Source organism: Muntiacus reevesi, chromosome 5 (genome assembly GCF_963930625.1).
Source record: "Muntiacus reevesi chromosome 5, mMunRee1.1, whole genome shotgun sequence".
NCBI lineage: Eukaryota > Metazoa > Chordata > Mammalia > Artiodactyla > Cervidae > Muntiacus > Muntiacus reevesi.
In genome coordinates this window covers 97,210,136-97,230,775 of record NC_089253.1, presented here as the reverse complement: position 1 = coordinate 97,230,775, position 20,640 = coordinate 97,210,136, and the positions used below count along the sequence as shown (strand labels likewise).

General features: G+C 58.6%; 2 protein-coding genes across 3 annotated transcripts; both read right to left on the bottom strand.

The window, feature by feature from the left end:
* Nucleotides 1–226: 226 nt before the first annotated feature.
* On the bottom strand, nt 227–4,195 carry C1QTNF12 (C1q and TNF related 12). The gene is made up of 8 exons (XM_065937231.1): nt 3,931–4,195; nt 2,032–2,148; nt 1,867–1,951; nt 1,629–1,780; nt 1,207–1,315; nt 867–957; nt 587–665; nt 227–415 (listed from the first exon to the last, which is right to left on the bottom strand). The coding sequence occupies exons 1-8, from the start codon at nt 4,096–4,098 to the stop codon at nt 317–319; spliced, it is 900 nt and encodes a 299-aa protein (XP_065793303.1). The 5' UTR covers nt 4,099–4,195; the 3' UTR covers nt 227–316.
* Nucleotides 4,196–7,037: 2,842 nt separating this feature from the next.
* On the bottom strand, nt 7,038–18,947 carry UBE2J2 (ubiquitin conjugating enzyme E2 J2). Of its 2 annotated transcripts, none has more exons than XM_065935975.1 (7): nt 18,745–18,947; nt 14,826–14,956; nt 12,310–12,350; nt 8,878–8,980; nt 8,660–8,798; nt 8,294–8,374; nt 7,038–7,692 (listed from the first exon to the last, which is right to left on the bottom strand). In XM_065935975.1, exons 2-7 carry the CDS (start codon nt 14,954–14,956, stop codon nt 7,408–7,410), a joined length of 780 nt encoding a protein of 259 aa, XP_065792047.1. In that variant the 5' UTR covers nt 18,745–18,947; the 3' UTR covers nt 7,038–7,407. The 2 variants fall into 2 exon arrangements, with proteins under 2 accessions (XP_065792047.1, XP_065792048.1); XM_065935976.1 differs by lacking the exon at nt 18,745–18,947 and adding an exon at nt 15,176–16,174.
* Between the last annotated feature and the right edge of the window lie 1,693 nt (nt 18,948–20,640).

The window sequence follows — 20,640 nt, the reverse complement described above, 5'->3', positions numbered from 1 at the left end:
GCAGGGCCAAGTGGCGGCTTGAATGGACAGCTGTCCTTGTCCTCAGAGTAAACATGGCCCTTAATAGAAGCAGGGGCTGTGGGGGCCACACCCATGCTGCCAGGGTGATTAGCTGGAGCTTCCACCTCCCTGGCCAAACCCATACCCATACCCATGGCCACTCTGCCTCCCCTCCCCTGTCCCTTCCCCGTGATGACCCAGTGACCAGGCGATGGTAGGGGCTGGGGGACCTTTATTTATTGCTATGATCACAGGTCTACCAGCGGGCAGAGGGGTGGGGGAGGCAGGGTGACTTTTTTGAGGACTTGTCCATCCCTCACGGGCCCACGAGCAGGCCAGAGAAGCTGGAGCTGCTCTGCACAGTGAGAGCTGCCCCAGAGCCATTGTCCACGAAGACGGATGTGTACTGTCCAGCCTGCAGACACCCACAGTGGACGTCAGCACCCACGGGGCCCAGCCGCTCTGCAGTCGACACCCAGCCCCACCAGGTGGCCCCTCCCCAGGCCTTGCAGTGCCCAGGCTGAGGCTTAGAGGTCCAGGACCACCCCTGTGGTCCTCTGACCCCCACCCCAGTGGCCCCCCTCACCTGCAACTGCAACAGCCCCTGCACATGCATCGTGAAGACACTGCCACTGTTCTCCAGGCCGGAGATGGCCTCCAGGGACCTAAACGTGGGGTCCGGGGATAAGGGGGCCAGGGCACAGTGGCCGTGGGGGGAACACCCGTCAGTGCCCAGAGACCTGCGTGTTTCCGCCTCAGGGCTCACCACAGTACTCTGTGTTCGGGGCAGCCCCCTTCTGTGGGCAAGGCAGTAGGCGGTCCCCTGCCCCTCAGGACACCCCAGGACCCCCGGGGGGCCCACTCACGTGTGGCGATGGCACAGGGACTCAATGCAGACCAGCACCCGCACTATGTCCCGGGCCCTCGGCCGGACCCTGCCCTGCAACTCCTTGGGATCTGGGGAGACAGGCCGGGTCTGCAGTGCCCGCAGGGAGGACGGAGCAGAGGGGCAGGGGGCTGGGGGCCTTCAGGGCAGACTATGGGCTGGGGAGGGTGGGCATGAGGGCTCTCCAGTCCCCAGTGGGTGCAGGGTTGAGGCAGGAGGTGTCTCTGCAATGGGACTGAGGCCTGAGGTCTGTGACATTGGGGCCCACCTGGAGGGCCAGCCCCACCACCACCACCCACACCCTGGCCAGATCCTCTCACCCACATGCAGGCTGGCGGAAAACTGGAAGATGGCGGTCACCGGGGCTGTGAACCGACCAGAGGCCAGGCTCAGGCCAGACCCCCGCAGGAAGGCACCCTGGGCAGCAGGCTGGAGTGGGACAGCAGGGGGACGCAGCTGCAGTCTGGAGCCTCACCTCCCACACCCAGCCTGGGGCAGGGGGGTGTCTGCAATCAACAGCCCTCAGCTCAAGCAGACCCCAGGTGGGCAGGACAGAAGGGTGACCCATGCATCTGTCCCCACCAAGACTCTGGGCACCAAGAAGCCCCACAAAGGAAGGCATCTCTGTCCCGGCTTCCTTGTACCCTACCCTGAGCCTCGACGCTCTGTGTGGAGGCCCAGGGTTGCCCCAGGGCCGCTGTGGCCTGCTCTCCTGTGGGGCCCGCCCGCCACTCCCACTCACGGCCTGGAAGCCCTGCAGTTCCACCAGTGTCTTCTTGTCCACCAGCAGCGGGCCCCTCAGTCGACAGTGGAAAGCCTCGGCCACCAGCTGCCTGCCTATCCCCTCAGGCAGCACAGGGCCCAGCAGCCTCAAGGACCGATGCTCGGTGGCCTCTGTGGGGACAACGGTGCAGGTGTGGCTCGCATCAGCATGGAGTTCTCTCCCACACCCAGGAGGAGAGGGGGTGGAGGGGGCCTACCCTTTAGCATGTCCTGGAACTCCCGCAGTGCAGACTCCTGGGGGGCCTCCACACCTGGGTGGCCGGGGGGGCCAGAGAGGCCTCGCTGGGGGAGGCAGGAGAAAATGAGGCTCCTGAGGGGGCACTCACAGCCACCCCGACCTGGGCTCGGATCCTGGGGCTCACCGATTTCTTGTCCTGGCCTCGGCACCGCTTCTTTGAGGGCCCATGATCAGGGCGCCGGACAAAGTTCAGCCACGTCACATGGGCATCTGTGAACTCAGGCCCTGAGGCCTCGGGCAGCTGAAGGGTCAGAGGACAAGGCTGTACACTGACCACCAGGCCCTGCTGGGTCCTGCCCCACTACCCCCGGAGAACAACAGAAATCTTAGAGCCCAGGCTGCTGGGGTGGGACTCAGTGCAGACACAGGAAATAGGGCAACAGGGCACCGCAGGGCTCCCCTGGGGCTCAGGCCAGGGACCCGTGTCCAGAAGCCTCTGGTCTGCTGCCGTGTTGGGACCCGCATGGCCCCTCCCGCTGCTTTCTGTTCCCAGGCAGACAGGTACAGCCGTGTGCACATGGAGCCAGCCCTGCCTGTCCCGACAGAGGTAGCCCTGTCCTGTCCTGGCTGAGGCAGGCAATGGTGGACAGGAGTGTTTTCCAGAGTTGTGCAAGGTTGCGGAGAGTGGGCATAGGTCCTGCTCTGTGCTGGGCGCTGGGTGTGCAAGCTGGTGGCCCAGGATCAGACGCTCCAGACATCTCTCATACCACCCCATTTCTGCACCAGGGCAGTCAGAGGGATGGGAGCACACCCAGCCCCAAGGTCAGGGCTGAGTGAGGGGGTGCGAGCTGGGGGTTGGTCCCTCTCTGTATCCAAGTCTCACACGGGAGGTCCACAAAGTGACCAGGAGCGCAGCAGACACTGGCCTGGAGGGAGAGAGCTACTGCCACGAGGCCAGTGGAGCCCCGGCCACTCCTGGAGAGCCAACTGTCCAGGCAGACAGGCCAAGGGGTCCTGACCAGGTCTGGGGGGCTGGGAGGGCCAGGGTTCCTCCCTTCTGAAGTCCGCCTGTTCCTCCAGTCACCACAGACCTGAGCCATGGTGTGGGGTCCGGGGGGCAGGGGGAGCAGGAGCCCACTCTCAGCAGGAAGAGCGGGTGTCTGGACGCCTGCAGAGGGCTATCCTGGGGTAGGGGTGGCATGGTCAGGGACGGCCCTTGTCTGCCCCCAGACTGCCTTGCCATGGCTCTGGAGGGGCAGCCCAGGCAGGTGGGGCCAGGCAGAGCAGGAACTGGCCCCCAGGATCCTCCCCCAAGCAGCTTTCCCAGAGCTTGCTGGCAGCCCACTCCCCTGGCAACAGGGCCAGAGGACTCGTTCTCCTCAGCCTGCCCAGCTGGAATATGGGGCCTCAGGCTCCAATGGGGCGCGTAGGCCGAGAGCAGCTGGGTTGGCCGCCATAGAGACGCCGGTGGGAGGCAAAGGCCAGGATCAAAGGCTCGAGGGCTGGCAGGGGGCCTGGCCCAGCAACCGCTGCTTCACTCCAAATCCAGCAGCCACCAGGCCCTTGCTGACAGGGTCAGCTCCTAGACCCCCTTAGGGAGCCCCAGCCCAAGAGGGTGGAAACCACAGGCTGAAGCAGGTGCGAGGTGCTCTCTTAGAGGGGACGCCAAGGGGGTAGGCTGGAGCTAAGGCCCTCCCAGGACCCGGCCTCCCTTCCCATGCCAGAGGCCATAAGGGGTGCTGGCTACTCAGCAGTGGGTCAGGGCAGGGCTAGCCTTGGCCACCCCGGAAGCCAGAGTTGGAGCACCAGATTCCAGCAGGGGGTCTGAGCCAGCTGCCCAAAGCACCTCCTGTTTGCAGTCTCACCTCAGGGCAGGAGGTTACTCAGGGCATGACAGTCCTTAGGCTTCAGTGGATTCAATGTAGCCCCCACAGAAGCCCCTCCACTCCCCACTCCCTCCCCAGGCCCAGAGAGGGTCCCCTGATCCACACTGTTACGGTTCCTGCCCGAAGTCCCACCCCACTCTGACAGGGGAGGCGGGCTGAAGGATGGCCCACGTGGGCCCGTAACAGATCATGCATACCTTAGCGAAGCCCAGTAGCCCCTCGCTGCCCAGTGTGCTGGCGTTGGGGGCTATGGGGCGCTGGCTGGACTGCCGAGGCCTCTTGGGCTCCCGCCGGGCCCCGTTGCCCCCGAGGAACGTGAGCTGTGGCCAGAGGAGGACTGTGGCGGCCACCCAGGCCCAGCGCATGTTGGCTGCTAGCTGCCGGATCCAGAGCCCGCAGCGGCTCAATGCTGTTGAGTCCAGGCAACCAGAGACACTCAGAGTCTGGGCGTGGGGGCGCAGCCCCGAGGGACGCCTGACCGCCACTGGTGCATGTCTGCACAGGATGAGCTGGGCTAGTGAGGGACGCACCCCCGATCCTGCAGACTCCCTTGTGAGCAGTGCCCTCACCGCCCGCGCTCCCCTCCTCCCCAAGGCTGGCGGGCTCCAAGGGGGCGGGCTCACAAGGGAAGAACCTCAGCCTCCCAGGCTTCGGGGGCCTGCCAGGGGGCGTGGATGGGGGCGGAACCCCACCAACAGACCACCCTCCTCCCACACAGCTGCTGCCCAAGGGGAGAGGTTGTGCACTCCCCACCCCAGTCCCTTCAGGGTGGGGCCCAGCGACCCCAGGCGGGGACACACTCTGTCGGGGTTCATAGCCTCTTCCTATGACCTCACAGCCTGTCCCTCTGGCCCTGCTGCCCCAGGCCATGACCCTGCTCCTGTGAGGGCTCCCAGCTGGTCCCAGCCTAGGTAACCCTGGGGGTTCCTCCACCAGGGGCCAGTGGGGCTAGCAGGGAAGAGGTCAGTTAACCTCTAATCAAAGGCATGGCACACAGCTGCCCCTCCTCTTCTTGTGGTGCAGTCCCAACTCTCACTGAGGGGTTGTCTTCACCCAGCTGTGCCCCTTGGGCCCTCCAGTCCCCAGGCCTGTCCCCCCACAGGAGGTCAGCGGAAAGCTGAGCCCCCAGTGGTCATGCCCTGCCAGATGATCCACTCTGGGCAATGGACAGCAAGTGACAGTGGATAGGTCCCCAGGAAGAGCTGGGGCCTTTCCTTACCTTCCTACAAGCTGCAGGCAGCATGAAGCTGTGGCCAAGTGTGTTGACAGGCCCTGGTGGGGGCCCAACACCTAAGAGAGGACCATCCCCCTTCACCAGCTGCCCCTCGGCTAGTGCTACCTGGGGCTAAGGGTGGTCAGAGCTGTGGCTGACCTGCTGCTTGCAACTCAGATGTGAAAAAGGTGGGGTTCCCTGTCCCAGGGGCAGCACGGAAGACCGCTCCAGACCACCACCCGCCCCGCACTGGCAGAAGTCCAGCACGAACAATGTGGGCAGGAGACAGCCAGCCCTGGGCCATGTGCAGGGTTGGCAGCTTCAGGCAGAAACACCTCAGAGACAAGCTGGGTGGTGACAATGTGAGGAGTGTCCGCCCAAGGACACCTGTTCCACTCCTTATTCAGGTAGATGTGGTCACCTCCCAGGACAACAGCAGCCAGTCTCAGTGAATCCTGAGCTCGCCATTAGAGCCTCAGCTCTCTCAAGTGTCCAGCTGGTGAGCCCGGTCTCAAGGAGGTCACACCACAGAAACCCCTCTGCACCTGCCCAGTTAAAGCCTCCACATGACCCTGGCCAACGCCCAGCAGGAAGGGACTGCCAGACAGACTCCTCCCCTCCAGGCTGAGCACCTGCGTCCTGCTGGCCCAGAACATGTGGACACACCAGCTGTGCCAGCCTCCAGCAGTCCCCACGGGCCCCAGCCCCCCGACTGACTGAGGTCAGAACCAGAGGGAGCCTGCTCTTGAGTTGTCCACGCCTCCTGGCCATAGCCACCAACTGCCCCCTGGAAGAGGCTCACGTCAGCTGACCTTGACCCAACAGTGAACACCCCAACTCCACATGGGAGGACAGGACCTTGGGAGTCCCCATTACAGCCCCCATCAGACTGCCCAAGGGAAGTGTCCCAGCCTCTCAAACCAACGAGAGGACAAAGTCATCGTTTATTTGGGGTCACATCAGACAGCAAGCCGCCATGGGCACCGGGGAGTCTCTGTACAGCATGGACCTGCTCCCACCGCCGGCTGAGAGTTTTTGAAAGTTAAGATTTCACACACGGGAAAAATGCATCTGCTCAATGTTGTGCCTCCTGAGTCCTTCAGGAGGGACACCTGGAAGGGGTAAAGACCTCCACAGAGATGCCCTCGGGCTGGCAGTGGATGGAGGGAGGCCCAGCAGAGCCACACACACCACCGGCTGGGCCCTGCAGCAAGCATAGGCAACAGGTCCACTGTTGGTCACAGGACGCCCAGCTCCTCAGCACACACAGCAGCTCTGGCCCCACAGGCCACCTCAGCACTGGGTGGAGATGGATTTGTGGTTCACAGACACCAAGAGCACAGAATTTAGGAACAAAGACAAAATGATTTTTTTTCACAGGAGTGGGTCAAATACACAGAAGTGGTAAATCAAAGAACAATTTTAAGTTGATCAAAAAACAAAGAACACCGAAGATGCATCAGTGGCCAGCTGCACGCAGTGAAGTCACCACCTGCTGCCCCCAGGCACAGCATCTTCCAAACACTAACTTTGCAGGTGACATCATTAAGCAGAGACATAGAGGAGGAAGATGTTGGTGATTTAGGGAGTCATAGATCCTAAGTCTGAGAGGGTGCTCACCAGCCTTGCCCCTGAACCCAGCCATCCATCCCTCTTTCCCAGGCAGCCAGCCTCTAGGCACCAGACACGGATCTGCTGTGAAAGGAACTTGGGAGCCTGTCTCCAGGGCAAACAAAGTTCTGGACCACAAATGCAGAGCCTGTGGAGCAGGTGGGACCCAGGGACGGGCTGAGGGTCTCCTCCTGCCACCAGCGCAGCACGTGGAAAGCTGCAGGTGTGAAGGGAAGAGGGCAGTGTGACCAGCTGGGCAACACACACAGCTCAGCCTCAGTGAGAAAGCAGATTTTCAACTTCAGCACAACAGCCCGTGTGCTTCCCCAAGAGAAACCTGCTCATTTCTAGTGAACACAAGCATGTCTTAAACACTAAGGCCAGAGAGAGGCCACACCCCCTGACCCACCCTTGGTCACCTGCCAGGCCCCAGCCCTGCCTCCCGGGTCAGAGTTCTGCACTAAGAACGCACGCAGAGTGTTGGATAGGCATCGAGTTTTATATTTTTAAGTGACCAAATCTAATAAAATGAAAAACAGGTTACTAAAACAGGTCCAAAAGACAATACGGGAGATAAGCTATAAAACCAAAGCGTGAGGCCTCCTCGTGGATATGGAGCCCCACAGCCCCTGTTGGATGCCATGGCGAGCATGGGGGCTGGGGATCTCACGTTTCCTCCAAATCCAAACTACACGCTTTGGTTCTTGTTTTCCTTTTAAAGGTTTTTAAAAAGCTAACCCCAGGAGTCAGCCAGGCCCGCCCCGTGCTCAGCGGCACGTCCAGCTAGCCCGCGTCGAGCTCGGGCCCAGCGTCCTGCATGTCCGACCCCTCTGCTGGTCATGGTGGCGGCTCACTCCTGCGCTATGCTCCTCAGCACGTACTTGACCGTGTAGGCGAAGGCTGCAAACCCAACTATAACAAACAAGTTCGCCAGGGCCCCGCCCAGGAGTCCATGGTGCCGGTTGGCCTGCTGGAGCCCCGCCAGGTGCGGCCCGGCCCCCGGCGCGTGCCCATTGAGGAGCGGGAGCCCGTGCTGGCCGTGGTGTGTCTCCCCGTCTGGAACCACGTCCGGTAAGGGGAGGGCCTGGGGTCTGCTACTGAGTTCGTCTTGTGCTTTCTGTTTTTGCTTAATTTCCTAAGAGAAAAACAGCAAGAAACAAGGGTTGGTTTAAACAAGCCAGTTCCTTCAGTGCCTAGGACCAGACTGTGGTATACAACGGAGACCCCACAGGGTCAGTGGTCTCCAGCTGCACCCATTTCATCCTGACAACTGCCCTAGAAGGCTGAGCTGCTGCTAATCCTAACAGACTCAAGGGCCTATGGGAACAGCCAGAATCACCATGCCTGTGCCTCAGGAACTGGGACTGAGCCAGGTCCGAGCTGCTCTGACCCACCAGGGCCCCAGCGTCCATGCAGCCCAGCCTCCCCTGCTCACAGTCACATTCTCTGCTCTGGCACCAAGACCAGGGAGTACGCCCGCCCCTCACTCTTGGCCACCTGTGACCTCAGCAGGCCCACCACCCTTTCCCTGACCTGCCCCTATCTCCGACTCACCCTTCAGCCCCAAGGTGCCCCAAGGAGAGGGGCAGGTCTGCAGCACCTGCCTGCTTGCACCTCAGGTCCCCTCTCCATGTTTGTAGCACAAGAACACACAGGAATACATTCTCTTGGAAAAAATAGAATCAAAGTGTTCCTGACTTGGGAAAGCAAACCCAATGGCAAACTCACTTTCTTACCTCCACAACTTCAGGAAATAATTCACAAAACACTTTGTCTTTTAAATTAAACACTAAACTTTGTGCAGCCAGTTGTCTTTTCTAGGAAGAAAAAGAAGGAAAATGTCAGCCTGATGGCTAATTTCAGTTCCTTCATGTTCCAGAAGCAGACTAAGGGACAGCTGAGCGACTAGTGTCTTCATGTTGTGGAAAGCAGTCCACAGCGTGCTCCTCAAGAGAGACTGACATGGAGTCTCCCAAGGTCATTTTTACCTTTCTGTATCATCAACTGATCTTAGACTTGATGCCAACTAATAACGGAGGAGTCCCTGTTCTAACTGGGCTGAGGAGACCAAGCGTCCTCCCTTACCCCCCCGCCAAGCTCACCGTGAAGTCCGATGTCTCGATGCTGCCCAGGGTGGGGCCCTTCTCCACCATAAAGCTCAGGAGCCCCGTCAGGATGGTGGAGACGGACCAGGCCGGGTTCCATGTGTCTGGGTGGAAATCCGTGATAGAAAGACACAGCCTGAAAAAGGGACCCAGTCAACAGGGCACAGGTTCCTCAGGACCCCAGTCCAGCATCCAAATGCACAGGGACGTCTTACCTTGTATTGCACTTAAATCTTCCATTGGGAGTTATCATATAAATACTAGGAGGTTTAAAAGGAAATTCTCTGGGAAAAATTAGTTTTCCGTGATAATAGCCACCTGCAACAGAAGAGAGAAGCAGCCCTGTCATTGCCACAGCAGAGGCAGCCCTCACAGTCCTCAGTCTCCTGCCCACAGGCCCTGGAACACACATGTCGTGCTGGCCATCTCAATGCGGCTCACGACTACCGACCCAGAGAGGCCTTACCACCCACCTCACCCCAAGCCGACCGCAAGCCCCTCTTCCCCCATTGCACACCTCTCTTCCCGAGAGCAGAACATTACGAGAGAATCTGCACAGGCTCCTCACTGGCCCTACCCCATATTCTGGTCCCCTCATTCCTGCACCTCGTCTCCCATTCTCCACCAAACCACACCCAGCAACAGGTGAAAAGCCATCATTCCCCCCCCCACCACAAAATGAGTAAACAACAAAACGCTGACCCCTCCCCTTCCCTAAGCCCTGTGAGCTGCTCCCTCCCCTGGAGAGCCTCGGGCCCACCCAAGGGCAAGGCAGAAGAACGTCACTTGACAGGACTTTCAGCGACATGCACCTGTCTGTGCAAGTGTGTGCATGCACAATAAGGCTTGAGGGAGCTGCCATCTTCCCACTGGGGCTCCTTGCTGGCCCCCAGCCCCACAGGTCTCTGCCCAACTCTCTGACTGCCTGGGGCACTCTCCCATGTTGAAGGAGTGATGGAGGCAGAAGAGTGATGGTGGTGGAGGGGTGATGAGCAAGTGCCACCTGAGGCCAGGTTTGCATGTAGACAGGCCAGCCAGCGAGGGATTAACTCTAGAGACAACGCTGGAGCACACCCGCACCACGAGCACTGAGAAAAGCCAAACTGGAAAAAGCGCAGATGGAAACAGGCATTCAGCTCAGAGGAGCAGGAGCACCCACGCACATTAGTGGAGACCACTAAGTGGGCGCCTGGGCGCCCCTCCCAACCTGCCTGGCCAATCCAGAGAGGCCATTCAGCAGCACCTGCAGCCGCTGGTCCCCAGCAAGAAGGCCTCCGCACGCAGTTACACACACTGAGGGGCTGGGGCAGAGCCACGAGCAGGGCCTGCAATTCTCCCAGCACCCAGATGCCCACCACAGAGCATCTATCGCAGGCCTGGGAGGTGGTACATCTGAGGGTATGAGAGGCCGGGGCCGGAGGTGGGGGTGGGGGCAGCGGGAGGGAGGCGTCTCTCCTCTGGCTTCATTCTAAGGGTCCTGGCCAAGCCCTAGGACAGACACCACTGACAGTGCCTGGCTCCAGAGGAGAGAGGCCTAGGAGAGGCACACCAGGGGCCACAGCAGTGCTGCCCCTGACCCACTGTCGGGGAGCTGAACCCGCACCTCCCTCCAGGGCCAGCACACCATCCAGTCAACATGATACCACCACGAGTCTCAGAACCAGGCACAGTGACTACTTCCACTTTATGATTTAAAAAAACCATTTTAGCTTCTCTGAGTCCCCCACCTTTCCATGTAAGTTTTAGAACCAATTTTTAGAATAAGCCTGTGTGCGTCTACAGAACACTCTCCTAGGGATTTAAAGGAATAAAACCTCTAAACACAAATCAACACTTGTGTGTCAGGAAGCCCACTTGAACTGTGAGCCTTGCAGGTCTGGAGCAGCACTGACAGAGCTCAGAGCAAAGACGGGGTCAGCGGGCAGCTGACATGGGACCAGTCAGATGTGGACATGGGAGAGGGGCTAAGGAGACTGGGAGGGAAGGGTCAGAACACTCAAAAGTCAGAGGAGCAAACGAGGAGGGAGGCAGAGTCTACACTTCAGAATCCACACAGGCCCAGACACTGAGGCCCGAGAGCCGTCCATCACGTGCGGCAGCTGAGGGTCCCTTGGAGACCCTGATGGAGCACAGTCATTGGAGGATGGCACTGTGGACAGCAGGGCCCTGAGCTGAGGAGGGGGACAGGCACCAGGAGGGACACGACAAGTGCTAAGGGGAAGGGGGAGGGTAGTGGCAAAGTGGGCAGCAGAAAAAGCCCTTGTCTCTGAAGGAACCCTTCCAAGGAGGAAGTGGACTGTCCCAGCCCAAGGACCAGGAACAGCAGGACACACAGGAGAGCAGACCAGACCCAGGAAAGCAGAGTGACGGGGCTGGGCTGGGGAAGAAGAGACTTTTATCGTCAGTCAGAGTGGCTGGGGGATAGGGAGGTTCCTGCAGTCAAGCCCCACACCCTTCTTATGTGGAAAACACTAAATCCACAAAGAATAAAAAACCTTTAAAACCAGGCATAACCCTACTTGCGAAAGAACACTGCTCATTCTTAATGTCTCTTTAAGTTTGTTAAAAACACAGCATGTATTTAATAAGTACGATCCACACAGGCTGTCCTGCAGCCCATCTTCTGCCCTGTGGTCTGGAACCCCACACAAAGCCATCACCAAGCCTGATACCCTGTGGTAAAAACAACATGCCTTCTGCACTGTTTCCTCAGGACAGGGGATTCCTGAGCCAGCAGAGTCCCATGAGGTTAGTGACGTTTCTGCCAGCCTACCCACAAGGCTTGTGAGTGGCTTGGGGGTCACCCCACCCTTCCTCCCAGCAGCACAAGTCCTCTAGGGAAAACACATACAGAACCCCGTGGCAGGAAGAAGCAAGCGGGCTGCTCCAGCCACCAGAAGTCAGGACCCAGGCCTAGAGAGCAGCCTGTCTGGCCACAGCTCTCCCCTGGGCTCCAGCTTCACCGGGAGGCTGGCTCTAGGACTCAACTTGAGCTCTGGAGACTCGCTGACTGACAGCTCCAAGGCCTATTCACAAATACCGGAGGCCACTGGGTGGCAGCATCCAACCTTGCCAAGTCCTGCGGGCCCCCACGTTTTATGCCCCACCAACACAATGTGCCGTTCTGGAGCTCAGAGGACACCGCACAGAGCAAGCACTCGGGAAATGACTTCCTTTCCCTCAACAATGCACACGCTGGTCTTCCTCTTCCCTGTCTGCTCTCCCAGCTCTGACTCCACTGAGGTAGGAGGCTGAGCAAACTTGATACTTGAGCAGTCCCTGAAGAAAAAGAGGTGAAGTGAAGTGAAAGTCGCTCAGTCGTGTCTGACTCTTTGCGACCCCATGGACCATACAGTCCATGGAATTCTCCAGGCCAGAATACTGGAATGGGTAGCCATTCCCTTCTCCAGGGGATCTTCCCAACCCAGGGATTGAAGCTGAAGATGGAGACACATCAGCAAAACCAAACTGTGAGCAAACACCTCTAGGATTTGGAGGAAACCAGAACAAGCTCCATATGTGTGCAGTCTACTTCCTGCACATCCAAACCAGAAAGAGCATTACTGACAAACAGGAGTTTCTCGGGTAAGGTCTCTTTGGAACACAGACGCTGCCTCTTGTTCATCTAACTCAGAGCAAAGACTTACCTTCATAGGGAGTCATCTCAGGGCCTCGGACCACATAGTGCCTGAGGGAGGAGAGAAAATGAGTTGGCTTTGGGGATGGCATCACTCCAAGGTTGGGGTTTTTAGGGCCCACCTGAAACTAATACACTCACAGACATTCAGCAGGTGACTAAACTCAACCAGCTACATAGCTCCCTGCCTCTCCAACAGGATCAGAGAGGCTATGCCCTCCAAATTTTCTACAAAGTGCCTCTGAATCCTCAACACAGTATACAAAAAGCTAACCCTCTCTGACCATTAACATCAACTGACAATTTAAAAATTCACTTCACAGGACTTCCCTGGAGGTCCAGAGATTAAGATTTGGCACTTCCAATGCAGGGGGTGCAGGTTTCAATCCCTGGTTAGGGAACTTAAGATCCCACATGCCATGCAGTGTGGGGGCAAAAAACAAACAAAAAAAACCCCCCAAAATTCACAATTTATAGTTGAGATGTACTTGAAATCTGATGTTTCTCAGTGTGCCCAAATATCATGCAGTAGCTCACCAGGAATAGCTGGAGACATGGAGAGACTGTGCCCCTGGCCCTGCCACCCTGGAAGACTCGGACATGACCTCGAGAGCAGCTATCTTCCAGCAGGAGGGACAGGGACAGTTAGTGATGGTCACCAAAGGCCTCACACAGAGGGACCACAGCCCTATGGACTCTGCTCTCCACACAAATAAACAATACTTCATCTCTATGGCAAGAAGCATTGGAACTGCTCGATTTTTTTTTTTTTTTTTTTGGCTTCTCTATGTGGTTGATGGGATCTTAGTTCCCTGACCAGGGACGGAATCCAGGCCCTTGGCAGTGACAGCTGAGTCCTAACCACTGGACCATCAGGGAAGTCCTGAACTTATGAATTTTCAAAGAAAACAGAAAAGCACAAAGAATAATACAGAACTAACCAGAAACACAAGACCAGACACAACTGCGCACACATTGAGTAACCACCTCTCCAAACACTACTTCCCACCAGGACGCTTTGACAACCCCTGCTCTCTACAGGCTGATAGGTCAGATTCAAAAATTACTGTCATCTTATGTCAGCAGACCAAGAACACACTGGGAAAGGAGGCCTTAAATTGGGGAATGTGGCCTTAATTTGAAACTGTTCCCAATTCCTGTGTCCAATCTGAGGACAACAGGAAGAGCCAGGCAAGCAGTGCTCTAAGAGTGCCTGACACACCCAGGGCAGCAGAGTGAGGAAGGCCTAGAGTGCAGACCTCTCCAGAAGAGTGCTCTCTTCTCCAGTGGTAGGGACAGACACCCCGGCTGGGAAGAGCACACACAGCAGGCCCAACATGGCCATCCTCAGCCAGTGTCTGGAACTGAATGCCAGGGGGTCTCATCACCTTACCGGCACTTCAACCGTTTGGGCAAAAATGTGGTCAGCGCTGAAAGGAAGCCTGCTGTCCTGGAAGTATGGAATACTGGGGGGCTCCAGGCAGAGGTTCCTGTGACCCACTCCCCCTGAAATCTCTGGTGCTCAGTCCCAAAGGGGCTTCCCTGAGGACGACCCGCCAGTATACAGCATACAGTTTGTCACAGCTCATGGCAACGAAGGGAAGCCTGTGTCTGGTCTCCAATGGACTCTGCCTCGCACCTCTCCCTCTGCAGTGGATCTTCCTAGTGAACAGGAGAACCTGGGACTTGACCCCCACTCAGGAGGGTTCCCCACACGACGAGGATATCCCCTAGACTGCCACAGAGCCCATCGTCCATCTGTTAGCTACATCCTGGGGGGGCGAGTTCTGCTGTGACATTGATGTCTCCCACACACACCAAGGCTGGACTCCTTGAGACCCTCTGCCCACCTGCCAGCACTGACCCTTCTCTGCAAGCCAAGGAATGTGGATCCAAAATCCTTGAACACCTGTCCAACCTGGAAAAGACTTTTTATTAACTCAGATCTGTTTCTTCTAGGTCTAAAAATTTTTTTACAGTATTTAAGATCAAAACTTAAAATATTAAATACCCTCCAAACAGAAAAAATGCTCCTTGATGTTTCAGCCCTACACTGTTTCTCACAAAATCACCAGCACACCTGATAAGGGCAGCGCCTCTGTGGCGTGGCAAGTTCCATGAAACGCACGTTCACAGGCACAGAGCGGGGTTCAGGACCCATCCCCCATCACAAACTTGCCAACGTAGGACAGGCCAGCTCACAGCATCAAGAAGCAAAGAGCAGAGAAGGAGAGTCAAGACAAGGAGCTTCTCCAACAGGCGTTGAGTCTGCAGGCCCCAAAGTCACCCCTAGGATGGACCCTCTCTCTGGCTCCAGCGTGCAGAGCTCAAAGACAGCCTGCCACATCCTTGGTTGCGGTCTATTGTGAAGACAACCAGAGAGCATCTGCAGGCCTCATGGTCCACTCACGCCTGATGAGGGTACAGGAACCCCCTTCCCAAGTTGAGAGGGCCCCTCCGGCCCTGAGCCCGTCAGGGAGAAGCCAGGTGGCAAGTGGGGCAGGGAAGGAGGCGGCAGAGCCTTACCACTCAAGGATGTTGGAAGGGAGAGGCTCGGCACAGATGTAAGGCACGGGGTCTTTCTTAATCCGGAGATAGTCCTGTTTCAGGCGCTGGGTCGCTGTCGTCGGTGCTCTCTTACCGCTGTTGCTGCTCATCTGCGGAGACAAGTCTACACTGACACAGGACAGAGCAAGGCAGCCCCCACTGCCCACACCTCTGCCACCCAGAATCAAGGCCCCTGGGCCGCTCCAACTTGCCCGCCCTCTCAGACACCCAGGAGCCTTGCAGAGTCTCCTCCCCACATGTCCCGGCAGGTCCTTCCCCAATGTGACTTTCGTCAGATACAAAGGTTAAGAGAGACCCTGCAAACTCACCTGCGTCCTTGAAGAACCTTGAGAGGGAGAAAGCCCTTGAATTCGACGGTCATGAGTGGAGGCGAGCTAAAGCCAGCCCCAGCCACCTGCCACGTGCGTGTCTCCCCCAGCGCTACGCAGGGTGGTGCCATGTCCCTCCCAGAGCTCCTTGTTAAATGTTTCCCAGGACATTTACCACTGGCCACAGTGGGGTGGGAGGAACAAGGGAATAGAGGAAGAGCCTCTTTCTAGGATTGGAGAGAGAAGGGACCCCGGAGAGACCCAGACACACGTGCAGGACAGAAGAGGAAGCAGGAGCAGCTGGACAGGCATAGGTAAGGAAGTGTGCTGTGACCAGGGCACAGCACCGGGCCACCGCAGGAGCCAAAGCACTGTGAATGGCAGCTGACGAGGCCGACCAGGGACTCGAGGCCAGGCCGTCAGGCGGCACCCCACAAAGTTTTTAGGCCCAAGTCTTAAGGCAAATCAGATCTTCCGTTAGAGAGGGCACTCTGGAGTCCCAACAGAGGATGACTGGGACAGACAAGATGGCACAGGAGGGACAGGACGGCACAGGACAGTACCGAAGGCTGGGATCGGAGGGAGGCAGCAGCCATCATTCAGGGAAGAGATCTGGCCTGGGTCAGGGGACCTGGGACATCTCAGCTCTGCTCCAGAGACAGGAAGGCGGGACAGGGAAGTAGAAGACGGGCTCCCCACTCTCAGGGGCACCAGAACAGCTCCAGCTCCATCTACTTAACAAACTAGAACATCTCAGAGATGGAAATTAGGTGCATAAGCAAAAAAGTTCTACTGCTAAAAATAAAGCAGGAAAGCCACTGGTGTAAAACGCGATGGAGATGGAGGACACACAAGGTGTGCAGCACAGGATGAAAAGAAGAGAGGGGAGGCTGACTAGACAGGGCAGCAAGTGAGGAATCACTCTGCCCAACCCGTGTTTCCAGCCTGTCCCACCACAGCAGGACATCAGCAGCCAAACCTCCATGCAGACCTCCCAGCCAGTACCCACTTTGCACTGCCCCCCGCACCAGGCCGGACCCCCCGCACCTCACTTGCACCTTTCCTCCCATCAGTCTCTGCTCACAGTGCCTCATTAGAGGCTATAGACTCCTGCCCAGTGCCCACGGGATCCACCTCAGAGCACCCACCCCTTCAGATGACAACCAGGGCCTGCTGTCTCACCGTAGCCCCAGGGCGCCGCAGTGGTCCCTCCACATGCCCAGCCCTGCTTCCTGCTCTGGGGTCCCTAGACCTCAGATACCCATATACCCCAACTCTCTCCATCCCACCACACCCCCGATGCAGGGCCCACTACGCTGCCCATCAGTTATCACGAGACGTCCGACCAGCCTCTGGCTTCCAATCTCCCCCCATTTCAGTCCACCCTGTTCACTGAAGTCAACTGACCCTTCTCATCACACAGTTCAGATCACAACCTTCAGGACTCACTCAGAACTGAGCAAATAAATGTCAACACCTCTGCCACCTGCCAAGTCCTCAGCCCCAGGCCACCCTCTATCCCCCAATTCGGACTCCTACAGCCCCCGACACTCCCACAGCCTGAGCCAACCCTGCCTCACCCCAACCACGTGGGCACACCCCAGCCCAGCCTCTACCAGTGGATACCTCGCCAAGGCCCTGCCCAGTCCAATGCCCGACTCCCCTGGTCAAGTGCCTCCACATTCTGCCCTTTGCTGGCCTGCCACCCAGTTGCATACTGCACAGGTGCCACCAGGCCCCAGCAGACACTGCTGGCTGGGTTGCCCACTGCAGGTGGTTAGGGTCTAGCCTTATAGGGGAGCGCTCCCCCAGCACTACCCCCAAGTTCCAGCCAGAGACAGCAAGAGGGCCAGGTGGTTCGCCATGGGCAACATCTAGTAACAAAAACCATGACAAATCAAAAGCAAGACCACCATCCAGGACTTGTTTCCTTTAACTGTTCACCCTAAGTCTGACATTCTGCCACACACAAACCAATTCACTGGATAATTCAAACACACTGTGCTTGAACTCAGCTTCATGAAGGTTAGAGCACAGCCACACAAAACAAATAAAATAGATCCTGCCTGGATCCTCACAAATGAACTTTCCTCTCCCTCTTGCTTTCGAAGTCATAATCTTTAGAAGCCTACTTACAATTCAACTGCTCCGTTTATTAAAGGAAAGGGTTCCCTTGGCCTCGCTCAGAGCAGTGCCCTCAGGCCCCTCCAGGTGACAGGTGAGCCAGTTTCTCCCTCATCCCCGGGCACACAGGGTGCATATCGGGTGCTTCCACAGACCCGGAAGTTCATCTCAAGGCCCCTTTAGGCCAAGTCCCCACAGACAGAGCACAAGTGTTACGGGAGACATTCAAAAATAAAACAAGAAGCACAGTCCACATACAATACTTCAGTGCAGACAGCTTGAAGGCCAGTAGCCTGAACCAACATCCCGCAAGAGTCCCTTCAGTACCACGTGGACACAGACTTGCCCCTCACCCAGCACTGCCCGCCCAGCGACTCTGGCTCCTTTCTCTCCGCCCAGAGACCTTGGTCTGACCGACCAGAGTGCATGTGACACCCCCGTGCCCAAGACTCGCACGGAAGTCTCTCCCATCACCAGTGGGATTGCTTCACAGGCTGGATGGAGGCCCGCTGCTGATGGAGGCCACCGTACCTGTCCCTCCCGCACCTGCAGAGACCGGCTCGGCTAATGTGTAGCAGATGACAGAGAACCAGTTCTAGGCACTGGCATCCAACTGTACCTGCAGAGAGGCTGGGCTTTTCAAGTAAGCAAGGCCCTAAAGTTACACCGTGGGTCCCTCACCTGGAGAGAACAGAGCCCTGATCACTGCCCAGAAAACTCTCAGGCCCTCACTAACTCCCCGGGGGCTGCCCCGGGACCTCTCAACGCATTTCCGGGCCGGGCCCGGCGTGAGTTTGAGAATGGATGTGAACTAAACACAGACCAGCTAAGTGGTGTTAACTGGGAAGGGGCTAGAAGCTTACAGGGCCAGGGGTGGACCGGGACAGGTAGCTGGCAGACGGGGAGAGCAGGCAGGCACAGGTGAGAAGGCGGCCCAGGGCCCTCTCCAGCCACCCAGCATGGAGCTTCCCAGTCTGACCGCCCGAACTTTCTGTTTCCACCATAGACGTTCATTGCTCGGCGGACTTAAGAGGCGGTACGGAGTCCTAACCGATCGAGATGAAGCGGCAGCGGCGGCGGGCTCAACGGCAGTCAACCCACCCCGACACCGATTCCCAAGATACGTTTACAAACCAAGCTCTACGCCGGCTCGTCCTGGCGGCGCCCGCAAGTGTGCCACTAACGGGAGCCTTTCCATTGGACGTCAGCCGTGTGGCCACCCGAATCCCCAAGTTGGCCGGAGGGAGGACGACCCGGCCCGGAGCCCCGGGCGCCCCGCTGTAACCGACCTCGGGTTCCGCGCACAGAAGCTCCGGGCCGGGCTCCGCGAGCGCGGACGCGGGGAGGACGAACCGTGCGGAGGCCCCACGCTCCCCGCTCCGGCCGGCTCCGGGGGGGCGGACGCGCGGAAGAGGCCCCGGTGGAGGCCCGCGGCGCGCGCTCACCTCTCCCCGTCGCCGCGCGTGGGCCGCCGCCGCGCTCAGGCTCGCCGTGGTCGAGGCCGGAGCAGGGAGCGGAGAGTGGGGCCCGCGCCGCAGAGCTGCACCGCGCCGGGAGCGAGCCCACCCGACCGCAGCCGCTACCGCTACCGCCGCCGCCGCCGCTTTTGCTGCCGCCTCAGCTTCCAAGATGGCCGCCCACGGGGCGGGGCAAGCCCCACTTCCAGTTCCGGGGCGCGGCTAGCTGAGGCGGCCGCTCTAGACGGCCCGGCGGAGGTAGCCTACATCTCGCTGTCGCCTTTAGTCCCGGGAGGCAAAAGCAGTCGGCGCATGCGCACTGGTAGCAGCTCCGAGGGACGGAGAACGAGCTCAGAGCAGGTCTGATCCAATCAACCACGGCTGGCCCTCCTGTTGGTCTCTCGGCCACATTGCTGTCAGCGGCCGCAGGGGTCCGGGGCACCCTGCACGTTCCCCTTCTCATGATCCCCTGCCTTCCGCCGGAAAACAGGCTCAGTTAGAGGGTCACCCCCGAGATGCCGGGATGAGCCCCGCCCAAGTTCCCTGGTACCTCGACCCTCCCACTGCCCCCTTCCAAAGGATCGGCCCAGTCCCGCCCGGAGGACCCAGTTCTTGTGCCAACTTAACAGGGAAGCGCTCGAGGCAGTCCGCGTCCCCGGTGACCGAACCACCCGGGTCCCTGAGAATAGAATCCTGGGTGACCTTCTGTGACCGCAGTGATTGTGCAGCCAGGAGCCCCACTGGAACCTGTGCCAGGTGGGGTCCGGCGTAGGAATCCTGCCCAGCCCCTGCCCAGGGGGAGAGCTGTCCTCATAAAAGAGTAGCACTGTTTCCCGACTGAATTTTCCGCCCAGCTCATGAATAGGGTCATTATGCAGCAGTGGACGCTGCACTGAGGCTCACTTTCTGCTCTCACGGTCCCCTCCCAGGCCCTGGGGGAGGGGGAGGCAGAGCAGGAAGGTGGCCTGGCCAGGGAGGTCCCTGTCTCTGGGGCAGCACTGGGGCAACACTTTGGAGCAGGTGAGGATGGCTTACGGGTGGGGGTCTGGATAAGGGAGGGCTGTGCAGTCGGCAGGCCAGCACGCTCCTCACCACCCTTCCTAGTGAGTGGGGGCTGGGGTGTGCCCCCACAGGGCTGTGCCAGGGCAGATGCTGCACTGACTCTGAGACAGGCCTTGGTCATCAGCTGGGACCAATCCAGAGAGGCTGTCGCTAGGTAGATCTGGGGTTCAAACCCCAAAGTCTCACCCTTGACCACAACCCTGACTACCTCTCAGTATACACCACCGGTCAATGTGGTTACTAACCACATGACGATTGACAGTGGACTCCAAGCTCCAATGGGTCCAGCCATGGCCACTGGCAGAGGGCAGGCAGGGGGCCATGATCACCACCACATCTGGCCTACCCAGGGCACCTCAGACAAGATATGAGCAGTCACTGCAGGGCTGGCCCAGGCCCAGGGGCAGAAACAAGTGCCCATCGCCACTCAGGCCACCACCAGGCCAGCCAGCCTGGGGGAAGCAGCCTGCTACCTCCTCCATCTGCAAGTGAGCTTCGCTGGCCCTGGCCTACCTTCCTCATGGGGAGGCTGGCGGTCCCAGGCCCCACCTCCTGCTGCCACACTCAGAAAACATCTCAGGCTTCTTCTCTCCCCTGCCTCCTCTGGGCTCTGCCATCCCCACGCAGGGCGGGCCCAGCTGTTTTTAGCTTAAGGAGAGTTATGTAAGGGAGGCTGCCCTGAGGCACTGGGTGTTTAAAGCGCAGGTGTGAGAGAGACACAAGACCAGACCCTGAGCCCCACATGGGCAACATCACACACTCGGCCCATCTCCATTGGCCAGTACCTCAAGGAGCCCCCTCTGTGGTGGCTGGAACCCCTGC

Bases quoted from the DNA above. Each gene is read 5' to 3' on its own strand.
- C1QTNF12 (XM_065937231.1), bottom strand. From the start codon at position 4,098: ATGCGCTGGGCCTGGGTGGCCGCCACAGTCCTCCTCTGGCCACAGCTC. The intron at 1,781-1,866 runs GTAGGCCCCCTC...TTGTCCCCACAG, and splicing joins GTTCCAGGACATGCTAAAGG to AGGCCACCGAGCATCGGTCC. The intron at 416-586 runs GTGAGGGGGGCC...GGGTGTCTGCAG, and splicing joins AGGGGCTGTTGCAGTTGCAG to GCTGGACAGTACACATCCGT.
- UBE2J2 (XM_065935975.1), bottom strand. From the start codon at position 14,956: ATGAGCAGCAACAGCGGTAAGAGAGCACCGACGACAGCGACCCAGCGC. The intron at 8,799-8,877 runs GTAAGACGTCCC...TCCCTTTTTCAG, and splicing joins AGATTTAAGTGCAATACAAG to GCTGTGTCTTTCTATCACGG. The intron at 8,375-8,659 runs GTGAGCTTGGCG...TTTTCTTCCTAG, and splicing joins TCGAGACATCGGACTTCACG to AAAAGACAACTGGCTGCACA.